Source organism: Hypanus sabinus, chromosome 16 (genome assembly GCF_030144855.1).
Source record: "Hypanus sabinus isolate sHypSab1 chromosome 16, sHypSab1.hap1, whole genome shotgun sequence".
In the NCBI taxonomy this organism is placed as follows: domain Eukaryota; kingdom Metazoa; phylum Chordata; class Chondrichthyes; order Myliobatiformes; family Dasyatidae; genus Hypanus; species Hypanus sabinus.
The window spans coordinates 63784789-63797265 of record NC_082721.1 but is presented as its reverse complement, the minus strand read 5'-3'; the positions used below and the strand labels follow the sequence as shown (position 1 = coordinate 63797265).

Genomic DNA, 12477 nt, shown 5'->3' with positions numbered 1-12477 from the left:
TTGGGCAGACTATATTATGAATGAGTGGTGATATTTGCAGGCTACCCCAACACATCCTTGCTGTGCTGGTTGTTAACACAAACTATACATTTTACTATATTTATGTTTCAATTCACTTGATCAATAAATCTTAAATTGAATATCTAAACTCCCCTAGATTCTATCGCTCACTAGGGGGGATTTGGAGTGGCCAATTAACCTACCAATCTGCATGTCTTTGGGATGAAACTGGAACACCAAGGGAAGGGGTTCGGTGGGGGGCGGGGGGGAACACAGATCTAATATAGTCACAGGAAACCATAGAAACTCCACACAGGACTCAACCAGCTGTTCTACCACCCAACTACCCCCATTTAACCCTAACCCAATCATGGGCTAATTTACAATGACCAGATGTAACTTACCAGATACATCTTTGGACCGTGGGAGGGAATCAGAGGACCTGGAAAAGACCCACACACTCCACAGGGAGGACTTACAGGGACTTCTTACAAGAGGATACTCAAACCTCCCTATCTGGCACCAAGAATCAAAAATCACTGAGATCACTTTTCTTTCCCCCATTTGAATGCTTGGCCTGAACAACAACCAAACCTCTTGACAATGACTGCATGCTTTTATGCATTGAGTTACTGCCACGTGATTGGCCAATTAGATATTTGTATTAATAAGCAGGTGTACAAGTGTACCTAATAAATTGTCCACTTGGTGCAATTACGTAAATTGAGACCAAGTTGAAAATAAAGTGAAATAATTGCTGAGCCTTTTCCTTCCAGTGCAAACATTCTGGAACCAACGGAACAGGTTTATTATGAGTCATGTGGAGTCTAGGTTGATTGCTATCTCTCTTTTATAAACTTTGTTCCCTGTTGTAAACGATTACCATTGGCTGATTTCCGATTCCATTGCTTTCCACAGACTGGAATTAGCAGTCAACTGCCTCTAATCAGAATGATATATTCAAATAGGGAGCAGCAGTTGGATAAGCTGAGAACAGAAGTGTTGTTGTCCAAGTGAGGTAGTGCAGCTGTTAACCTCAGAGTGCGAGGCTCCCAGCTGTTCACTGGCTTACTGCCTGCCCCACTAACCGGCTGCAGGAGTGCCGGGTTGCGTGACTGCTGCAGGGCGTTGGAGTGATGACAGCACAGTTGGCTTACTTCCTCTGTCTCACATGCGTTCCCAGCCAGAGTTTCCTCACCACCCTCGGCTGGTCCAAGAGATCAGTGGGTCTGCCTCCACTGATGGGACGTGAGCCTGGGTCAGCGCCGCCCGGGGATAATCACCAGGACTCTGGGGGCCTCATCGGAGAATCATGGGGGGCCCTTCAGCCCTTTGTATCTGGTGCTGGCTCCCACTAGAATAATCCAGTTCTCTGAATTTTCCCCCCACGTCACTCCAAGTTATCCTTTTGCAACCCCCCCCCCCCCCCACCCTTCCAATTCCTCTCGACTCCTTACTGGAGCAGACACCAGATCAAGGTTTATAGAGAGGCATAGTAGAGTGGATAAGAAACACTCTTTCCTCTCCCCCTCCACCCCTATGGTTGAAGTGTCTAATACCAGAGGGCATACATTTACGATGAGAGGGTATAAGTTCAAATAATATGTGCAGAACAAGTTTGTTTGTTTTTCTAAAACACAAAGTGTGGAAGTGTGGTGGATAAGCATCACTATCTGGCATGGAATGGCCACACCACTGGATCAGAAAAAGCTGCAGAAAGTTGTAAACTCAGCCAACTCCATCACGGACACTGGCCTCCCCAGCATCAAGGAGGCTTTCATAGGCAATGCCTCAAAAAGGTGGCATCCGTCATTAAGTATCCCCATCATCCAGGACATGCTCTCTTCTCATTGCTACCGTCAAGGCGGAGGTACAAAAGCCTGAAGACACACACTCGACTCCTCAGGAACAGCTTCTTCCTCTCCACCATCAGATTTCTGAATGGATAATGAACCCATGAATGCTACCTCACTTGTTTTGCACTGTCCGTGCTACCTACTTGGTGTTTATTGGGACATAATTTTGACTGGAAAAAAGTATGGGGGGGGAGGGATGTCGGATGTCAGTTTTTTTTTAAAAAGAGTACAAGTGCATGGAGAGTTCTGACAGGGATGGTGGTAGAGGCAGGTACATTAGGGAGACTTAAGAGACTCGGTATGTGGATGATAGAAAAATGGAGGGCTACTGCATTTGGGAGGAAAGTGTTAGATTGGTCTTAAAGTAGATTAAAAGTTCAGCATAGTACTGTGAGCTGAACGGCCTGCAAGTAAGCATTTCATTGTCACTAGTGCATGTATGCACAGGTATAATAAACTCAACTTGTCAGTCTTTGTATGTAATTCTTCATTAATTCTATTGTATTTCTTTATTTTACTGTGAATGCCTACAAGAAAATTAACCTCAGGATAATATATGATGACAGATACATACTTTGATAATAAATTTAATTTGAACTTTGACGTTAATCCTGCACTAATCCCATTTTTATTTTCCACACGTTCCTATCAACGCCCCTTAGAACCTGCCACTTACCCATGTACCAATTCACCGACCAATCCACAAGTCTTCAGTGGGAGGAAACAGGAGTATCTTGGGGAAATTCATGCAGTCTCAGGGAGACGTGCAAACTCCTCACGGGCAGCAGTGGTCAGGTTGGAACCCAGGTCATTGGAGCACTATGCTGAAGAATCAACAGCACTGTGTACTATTCCACTGTAACTGCACTATTTATCTCTCTTTATAAAGCCCAAGAACTCACCTATTTCACTGATTGTTCTCTTGACATGCTCTCTCACTTTGCAGGATTTATACACATTTAGATACAGGTTTACACTCAGTGGTCAGTTTATTAGGTACACCTGCTCATTAATGCACTTATCAAATCAGCCAATCATTAGCTCAATGCACAAAAGTGCACAACATGGTCAAGAGGTTCAGCTGTTGTTCAGACCAAACATCAGAATGGGGGAAGAAATGTGATCTAAGTGACTTTGACTGTGGAATGATTGTTGGTGCCAGATGGGGTGGTTTGAGTATCTCAGAAACTGCTGATCTCCTGGGATTTTCACCTCCGGGTAATGAGAGAGGTCAGAAGAGAATGGCCAGATAGGTTCAAGCTGACAGGAAGGAGACAGGAACTCAAATACAGTTCTTAATGAAGTGGCCACCGAGTGAATTTATCAGGTATACATTGAAAACATACAGTGAAACGCACCGTTTGCATTAATAACCAGCACATTCAAGGAGTAGCCAAGTAGTATCGTCACTTATTCCAGCACCAGTATAGCATGCCCACCGTGTTCGGCAGAACACCACAGAACACAACATAACAGATCATACCAAGTGACAAAACAACAACAGTGAGGCAGGCCCTGTTCCTCCCTCTTTCCCCACATACACAGTCCTCTAACCCCAGGATTCAGCTTCCAGCCTCCAGCAGACTCATGGAATCACTGGCATTGAGCTCTGACTTTCCAGCTCCATGTCCCAGTACCTGGGCACCCTTTAGAACTTTGCCAGGACTGGTGTATGTGAAACACCATGGATGCTTTTATGTGTCAGCTTGAACCTGGGCAGGTTCAGGCTTCCAGATGATACCTAAAGCATCTCAACTCAGGAAGTTGTTCCAGTTGGAACCAATTACTGCTGGTGCAGAAAATGTCCTACACCACTTCTTGGAAAAATTCACACCTATGGGGAATTATGGCACAGATGGTTGTTCTGGTTGTACTACTGCCCCACCCGCCTTCTCGTAACAGAACCAATTCCTTCCCACTCTTTGATGGAACCAGGGGAGATTTCCAGAATACCCTCACCAGTACTTAGCCCTCAGCAAATGTCAAGAAACAAATGTAATGACCAGGAGTATCTGTCCGCTGTGTGGTTATTTGTTTTTGCAACACACACAAAATATTGGAGGAACTCAGCAGGTCAGGCAGCATCTATGGAGGGGAAAAGCTGTTGATGTTTCAGGCCGAGACCCTTCATCTGCTTATTCCCCCCCACCCCATAGATTCTACATGACAGTACTTGCATGTGATGCTCAAGATTAACGGCATCTGCAGAATCTCGTGTTTATAATTTGTTTTTGCGCCTGGCACATCACAACAAAGGCTCTTCACTATGCGAGGGTCTCCACCTCACATCCTGAGGGTCCAGCAGCACAATAGCACCTCAGGTAGACAAGCTGCCTCACAGCTATACCAACCCATGTTCAACCTCAACCTCAGGTATCGGCTTTGTGGAGCTTTCACCTTCTCCCTGTGACCTGGTAGGTCTGCTCCCGGTATACTGCAGTTTCTGCCAAAAACACACGGGCTGAAGGGTTATTTAGCCACTGTAAATTTTCCCGAGCATACTGGGGAGTGGCAGAAACCAGGGTGGGTGGTGGGGAGGCAGGAAAATTGGTGAGATCAGTGCAAGATTAGAGTAGACAGATGCTTGATGGTCGGCATGGTAATGGTGGGCCAAATGGTCTATTTCCATGTTGTACGAATCCATGACCAAAGACAAAGACTAGCATATATTTAAAGTGCAGGCAGGTAGGGTCTTGATTAGTAATGGTGTCAAAGGAAACAGAGGGAAGGCAGGAGAATGGGGTTCAGGGGAAATAAATCAGACATGAGCAAAGACTTGATGGGCCAAATGGCCTAATTCTGCTCCTTTGTCTTGATAGTCTTTAAGTTGGAACCCGATCTATGGCCATGTCTGTTTTAAATGTTGACAGTTCATCCATTCCCGGTTTACAATTCTCCCAGTGTCCAGCCCAAACACCACCCCCCAAGAACAACTCCTTCAGCTACTCATTTCTGTGGGATCTTACTGAGCATTGCCACTGTCCTGGACAGAGTGCACACCCCATTATGGGAAAGACAAATCCCACCCCCCCCCCAGCATGAGAAAGGCCTCCCTCCCACTTTAAAAAGTGGTTTCCCACACCATCGCAGAGTAGCTGTAATGTTCCCAAAGAATTTACTCAAAAACATGAATAAACTCACTTCTAAAACTTTTATGATTTTATTGCTTAATTAATGAATAATTGAGAAATGTATGTTTATTCTCTGCTGTAGTGTGTCATTGTGCAAGTCATTTGGCACGGGTCCAGAGCTAGCACGGAGGCCCTGAATATGTTGCAGTGTGAGCTAACAGATTCCGATCCATGCTCAGACTTGTCTGTGTATCAAGCATCTTCTCGGCTTCTTGGCATGAAGAGAGGTTGGAGTCTCAGCCAATATGCAAGGAGAGAGCACTCAGCCCCGGGGAGGATTAGCTGTGTTGGTGATGGCGGGGGCTCTAATGCTCTGTGTTTGGAGCTGTCTTGGACAGAAACCACATAACCCTACTCTAGTAATCCTATGTGGATAAGGTCTTACTTTATCAGCTTCAATAATACCCCGACTCATCCCTCCCTCGTGCACGAGGAAGGTCATAATGCTAATTATGTTAAGAGGATTGCTGGATTAAAAAGCATGGATATCAAGGGTTAAAAGCAAACCATTCCCCAGTACAGAGTTTGGGATTTCTGTCAGGAAGAACAGGGGAAAGTGCTGCATTGATGGAGATGCCCAATTTCAGATGAAGCCTCAATATCTTCTCCCTCAAATGGATGCAAAAGACTCCCTGTCTCTATTTCAGGTCTCAGAGTTAAACGATGTCCTTAGAATTGAGATGAAGAGGAATTTCTTCATCCAGAGTGTAGAGAACCTGTGAAAGTCATCACTGCAGACAGCTGTGGAGGCCAAGTCATTGGGTATACTTAACACAGAGATAGAAAGGTTCTTGACTAGCCAGGGCATTAAAGGGTATGGGGTGAAGGCAGGGGAGTGGAGATGACTGGAAGAATTGTATCAGCCCATGATTGAATGGCAGAGCAGACTCAATGGGCCAAATGGCCTACTTCTGCTCCTATATCTTATGGTGTATATTTAACACAGATGGTAGGTTCTTGATTACTAAGGGCATCAAAGACTGAAGAAAGAAGGCAACAGAATGGAGTTGAGAGAGAAAATAAATCAGCAATGATCAAATGGTACAACAGACTCTCAATGTCAGGACAGCCTATTTCTGTTCTTATGTCTTACGGACTTATGACCTAAGGTGCTGCAGTTACAGAAAAAAACGTAGTACAGGCAGAGAGTAAGCTATAAGGGCCATGACGAGATAGATTGTGAGGTCAAGACTTCTTCTTTATTTAAGCTTTATTGATTTGTTCTTGATTGGCAAGGTGGTTAAGGGTTAGGTGGAGAAGGTGGGAGAATGGGGATTGAAAATAAAAATCAGCCATGATTTTTTGGCGAAGACTCAATGGATTAAATGGTGGAACTTTGCTCCTATATCTTATGGTCTTGTATCTAAAAGTAGGGGCAACTTCCCTAGTGTTCTGGTATTGTCTGGCAATTAAAACACTGCCAATTGTGGGACCAGGCTGTATCTAAAATAGCTACTGTGGTTTAGTGTTACAGTATTGAAAACACTAGAAATCACTCCAATAACCACAAAACATTTTAGGGTGTCTTGAGGCTGTGGAAAGTTTTGGAAGTGGAAGGAGGAAATGCAGCATCCATGAAGATTTTTGGGAATATATTGCCCAGAAGTCTGGGAAACTCCTTGGAGATTCCATCTCATTCCACACTAGGCAGTAGATAACCATCATATCAAGCAGCAGACTTTTCACAAAATGGCATGGGCCTTGGTGGAATCTAGGAGGACTGATAAACCTAGAAGTACAGGTACATGCTTTCATGAAAGTGGTGTCGCAGGTAGACAGAAAGGCTTTTGCCACACTGGCTTTCAACCTCCAGAAGCTGAGACATTGTGTTGCAGTTCTATAAGATGTTGGCGGGTTCACATTTGAAATATTGTGTTCAGTTTTGATCTCCCTGAGGGTGGTCAATATATGGAATGAGCTGCCAAAGGAAGTGGTTGACACAGGTATATTAATAACATTTATAAAGGCACTACGACAGATATATGCATTGGAGAAGTTTAGAAGGATATGGGCCAAATGCAAGCAGAGGACTAGTTAGATGGGAGTCTTGAACAGCTTGGACGAGTTGGGCTGAAGGGCCTGTTCCATGCTGTATGACTCTTAGTCCTAAATTGGGGCATACTTTTTTAATGGCATTAAACAGGAACTTGCAAAGATTATTTAGGAGAGGCTGTTAACAGGTAAAGGGATGATGGTAAGTGAGTTCAAGGTCAACGTGTGCCTGACTAGAACTCTGTGGCTACTAGAACATATCTGACCCCGAGGAACATCAAAAATAGGATTATGCTTTTCAGTCCTTGCATCTCTGATCATGGTTAATCATTTCCCTCTGCACTAGCCCCATAATCCCTTCGTACCCTTACACGGTTAGCGTAAACCCTTGGTGTAGCAGATAGCATGATGTTATTACAGCGCCAGCTGTAAGATTGAGGTTTGGTTTCCACCAATGTTCTCAAGGAGTTTCTACATTCTTCCTGTGACTGTGTAGGTTTTCTCCAGGTGCTCTGGTTTCCTACGACATTCCAAAGGTGTACAGGTTAGGTTTATGAGTTTCGGTCATGCTATGTTGGCTCCAGAAGTATGCGTCACTGATCCTCACAGCATAATCCTCACTGATTTTATTTGATGCAAACAATGCATTTCACAATATATTTAACTGCTTCAATTTACATATGGCAAATAAAGATAATCTTTAAAAAAATATTTAATCTTTATCTAAAATTCTGTCTGGCTCCGTCTTGAATCAACTCAGCAACTGAACCTCCACAGCTCTCTTGGGTGAGAATTTCAACAATCCATTGCTCCACAGATAAAGAATCTTTTCATCTTACCCCCGAGTGAGCAACCCCTTACTTTGAGATTATTGTTCCTTACCATGGACACTCCACTGTCCTGCATCCACCTGATCAAGCCCCCACACAGTCTTGTAAATTTCCAAATATATCTCCTCTTATTCCTCGAAACTCATGAGAAGTCAGGACACACCTGCTTAAATCTTCCTCGGGGGAACAAGAAAGGCAAATCACTGATATTTTATATGGAAACAAAAAGCTACAAAATATGTACCAAAATCTAAAGGTTGTGACAGTCCCACAGAATACAATGTCAAACCTACAAAGCTCGGCTTAAGGCAGTCTTCTGACTTGTTTCCCCAGTTCAAAGACCAGGAGCACCAGTCTTTCTGGCATTTTAAACCCGTCCCTTTTACTAAGCCTTTGATTCTGTAACACAGCAAAACCTTTGCTTGCATTAGATGTTGTGTAACACCTTGCCATGCTCCCACATTACAGGTGTTCCCCACATTGCCTCATTTTTGCAGCTAAACTATTTCGTCAGACGCAATCAATGCAAGAGACGGAAATCCAGTTTCTCTTTGGACAGCCACTCCCTCATCTCTACATTGCTCACTCCTTGTGGGGGAAGAAGTAGATATGGCACATTAAGTCACAAGGCATCAGAGCAGAATTAGGCTATTCAGCCCATCAAGTCTTCTGCCATTCCATCGTGGCTGAATTACTAATCCTATTCTCCCTGTAACCCTTGATGCCCTTACTAATTAAGAACCCATCAAACTCCACTTTAAATATACCCAATGACTTGGCCTCCACAGCCATCTGTGGAAATGAATTCTACAGATTCACCACGTTCAGGCAAAAGAAATTCCTCCTCATCCCTGCACTAGACAGAAACTCACTCATACCTAGAACATCTGGATAGCAAAGATGCAAACATCAGAATGCTCTTTATCAGCTGAAAATCAGCATTTAATACCATCATCACCTCAAAATTAGTCAATAAGCTCCAAGACCTAGGCCTCAATACACCCTTATGCAATGAGATCCTTGATTTCCTCACTTGCCGACCCCAGTCAGTTCAGATTAGCAACATCTCTTCCACGGTCTCCATCATCACAAGTGCACCATAATGTTGTGTGTTTAGGTCTCTGCTCTCCTCGTTTGGCTAAGCACAAGTCTAATGCCATATTCAACTTCGCTGACGACACTGCCATTGTACATCGAATCAAGGGGGGTGACAAATCAGCATTTAGGAGGGAGATTGAAAATCTGGCTGAGTGGTGCCATAGCAACAACCTCTTACTCAATGTCAACAAGACCAAGGAGCTGATTATGGATTTCAAGAGGAGGAAAGCAAAGGTCCATGTGCCAGTGCTCAGAGGATCAGAGGTGGAGAGGGTCAGCAACTTTAAATTCCTCGGTGTTATTATTTTTGGAGGATCTGTCCTGGGCCCAGCACGTAAGGGCAATTATGAAAAAAGCATGGCAGCACCACTCCTTAGGAGTTTGCAGAAATTTGGCATGACATCTAAAACTTTGACAAACTTCTGTAGATGTGTGGTGGAGAGTGTATTGACTGGCTGCATCAGAGCCTGGTATGGGAACACCAAAGCCCTCGACCAAAAAGCAACACAAAAAAAGTAGTGAATGTGGCCCAATCCATCGTGGGTAAAGTCCTATCCACCTTTGAGCACATTTACATGAAACACTGCCACAGGAAAGTTGCATCCATCATCAGGGACCCCCACCATCCAAGCCATGCTCTATTCTTGCTGCTGCCATCAGGAAGAAGGTACAGGAGCCTCAGGACTCACACCACCAGGTTCAGGAACAGTTATTACCCCTCAACCATCAGGCTCCTGAACTAGAGGAGATAACTTCGCTCACCTTCACTTGCCCCATCACAGAAATGTTCCACGTGACTCCTTTCAAGAGCTCTTCATCTCATATTTTCAATACTTATTGCTCACTTATTTATTATTATTTCTCTCTGTGTATTTGCATAGTTTGTTGTCTTTTGCAGTCCTGCTGAACCCCCATTTGGTGCAGTCCTTTCACTGATTCTGTTATGGTTATTGTTCTATCTATAGTAAGCCCACAAGAAAATGTATCTCATGGTTGTTCAAGATGACATATATGCACTTTGATAATAAATTTACTTGAACTTTGAAATCCTTGTATTCTGAGGCTGTGCCATCGGGTCCTAGACTCTACCCCAACTGGAAATTTCCTCAGTGTACACTACCTAGGCCTTTCAATAATCAATAGGTTTCAATGAGTTCCTCCCTCAATCTTCTAAACTCCAGTGAGTACAGACCCGAGACTGATAGACACCCTGATAACTGAGCAGAGAAGGGATAACAGCAAACGTTAAAAACCTGACAAAAAAAACTAATCAGAAGCAATAAAGACTACAAATAGTTGTAGACACCCACATGGTTCACTAATATTCTCCAGGGAAAGAAATCACCAGAGGATGTGGAACTTTTAGAGGGGATGCAGAGATTTACCAGGATGCTCTCTGGATTAGGGAGCATGTCTTATGAACATGGTTGACCAAGCTAGGGCTTTTCTCTTTGGATGAAGGCCGGCCAAAGTCTTTTATTCCAGGCAGAAATGGCTAATACAAGGGGGCATAATTTTAAGGTGATTGGAAAGTATAGTGTGGATACCAGAAGCAAGATTTTTTTGTACAGAGAAGGTGAGTGTGTGGAACACCCTGCCAAAGCAGAAAAATTAGGGGCATTTACGAAACTCTTAGATAGGCAGGCGGATGAGAGGAAAATGGTAGGCTACGAAGGACAGAAGGATTAGATTGATCTTAGAACAGGTTAAAAGGTTGGCATGTCATGGACCGGAGGACCCCTGCTGTGCTGTAATGTTCTGTTTACCCTCCCTGCTTTGTCTCGTCAATATGTAACTCCAGGATCACCAGTGTGGCTGAACCTTAAATACCACTTACTGAAGAGAGATTAGGGGTGAGCAACAAATATTGGCTTTACCAATTAATAAGACCATACAACCATAAGATACAAGAGCCGAATTAGGCCATTTGACCCATCGAGTCTGCTTCACCATTTTAACATGGTTGATCCAATTTTTCTCTGTCCCAATCTCCTACCTTCTCCCAGTTTACCATCATGCCCTAACCAATCTAGAATCTATTAATCTCTGTCTTAAATATACATACAGACTTGGCCTCCACAGCTGCCTGTGGAAAAGAATTCCACAGATTCACCATTCTCGGGCTAAAGAAATTCCTCCTCATCTCTGTTCTAAAAGCACACACTTCTATTCTGAGGCAGTTTCCTCTGTTCTTACACTCTCCTACCATAGGACACATCCTCCCCACATCCACTCTATCAAGGCCTTTCACCATTCAATAGATTTCAATGAGGTCACCCCTCAATCTTCTAAATTTTAGTCAATACTGACCCAGCGCTATCAAACACTCTTCATGTTACAAGCTGTTCAATCCTGGAATCATTTTCGTGAACCTCCTTTGTACCCTCTCCAGTTTCAGCACATCCTTTCTAAGATAAGGGGCCCAAACTTGCTCACAATACTCTAAGTGAGGCCTCACCAGTGCCTTATAAGGTATCAATATTCCATCCTTGCTTCTATACTCTAATCCTCTTGAAATGAATGCCAACATCGCATTTGCCTTCCTCTCCACAGACTCAACCTGTAACAACTTTTAGGGAAACTTGCACAAGGACTCCCAAGTCTCTTTGTACCTCAGTTTTTTGTATCTTCTTGCCATTTAGAAAATAGTCAACCTTTTTACTTCTTCCACCAAAGTGCATGGCCATGCACTTCCTGACATTGTATTCCATCTGCCGTTTCTTTGCTCTTTCTCCTACTCTGTCTAAGTCCTTCTGTAGCCTCTCTACTTCCTCAAAACTACTTGCCCTTCCATCTATTTTCACATTATCTGCAAACTTTGCAACAAAGCCATCAATTCCATCTTCCAAAACACTGGCATCTAACATAAAAAGTATCTATCCCTACACAGACCCCTGTGGAACACAGCAGCCTATCAGAAAACGCTCCCTTTATCCCTCCTCTTTGCATCCTGCCAATCAAACACTGCTTTATCCATGCCAGAATCTTTCCTGCAAAGCCATGGGCTCGTAGCTTGTTAAGCAGCATCACGTGTGGCACCTTGTCAAAGGCCTTCTGAAAATCCAAGTACACAACATCAACCGATTCTCCTTTGTTTACCCTGCTTGTTAGTTCTTCAAAGAATTCCAACAGATTTGTCAGGCAAGATTTTCCCTTGAGGAAACCATGCTAACTATGGCCTATTTTATCACGTGCCTCCAAGTATCTCGAGACCTCATCCTTAATAATTAACGATGAGGGTCAATGTCCATATTCTGCTAAAAGGAGTAGATAAACAATACTTCACAGGTGGCTCTCACACATAATGGTTCAAACCCACTGCTGCTCAGTGACTCAGGCACAGACGCAGAGACATTACCTACCACTTCCCTCACACTCAACAACCGACGGACCACCCAACACTCCAAAGACATCCTACCTGAGATCACAATCACCCAACTTGGTCTTCAAGCTGGCAGCTTTTTTGCTAAATCACTAAATAGACCCTCAGCCCCAGCGCAGAGATAAACCTGAACCATCGATATTCCCCCTCCCCACCTCTCCTTACCCCCAGAGATGCTGCTTGACCCA

General features: G+C 43.9%; 1 protein-coding gene across 3 annotated transcripts in view; it reads right to left on the bottom strand.

The window, feature by feature from the left end:
* LOC132406377 (Krueppel-like factor 1) overlaps nt 1–12477 on the bottom strand; it is a 51089-nt gene that overhangs the window by 17738 nt on the left and 20874 nt on the right. Inside the window, exon 2 of one of the 3 annotated variants that reach the window (XM_059991970.1) lies at nt 7862–7982. The exons of the other annotated variants lie outside the window; for them this stretch is intronic. Within the exon in view, the coding sequence (XP_059847953.1) occupies nt 7862–7885 (24 nt within the window). The 5' untranslated portion in view covers nt 7886–7982. The remainder of the gene's footprint in view (nt 1–7861; nt 7983–12477) is intronic. 3 annotated transcript variants of the gene reach the window in all.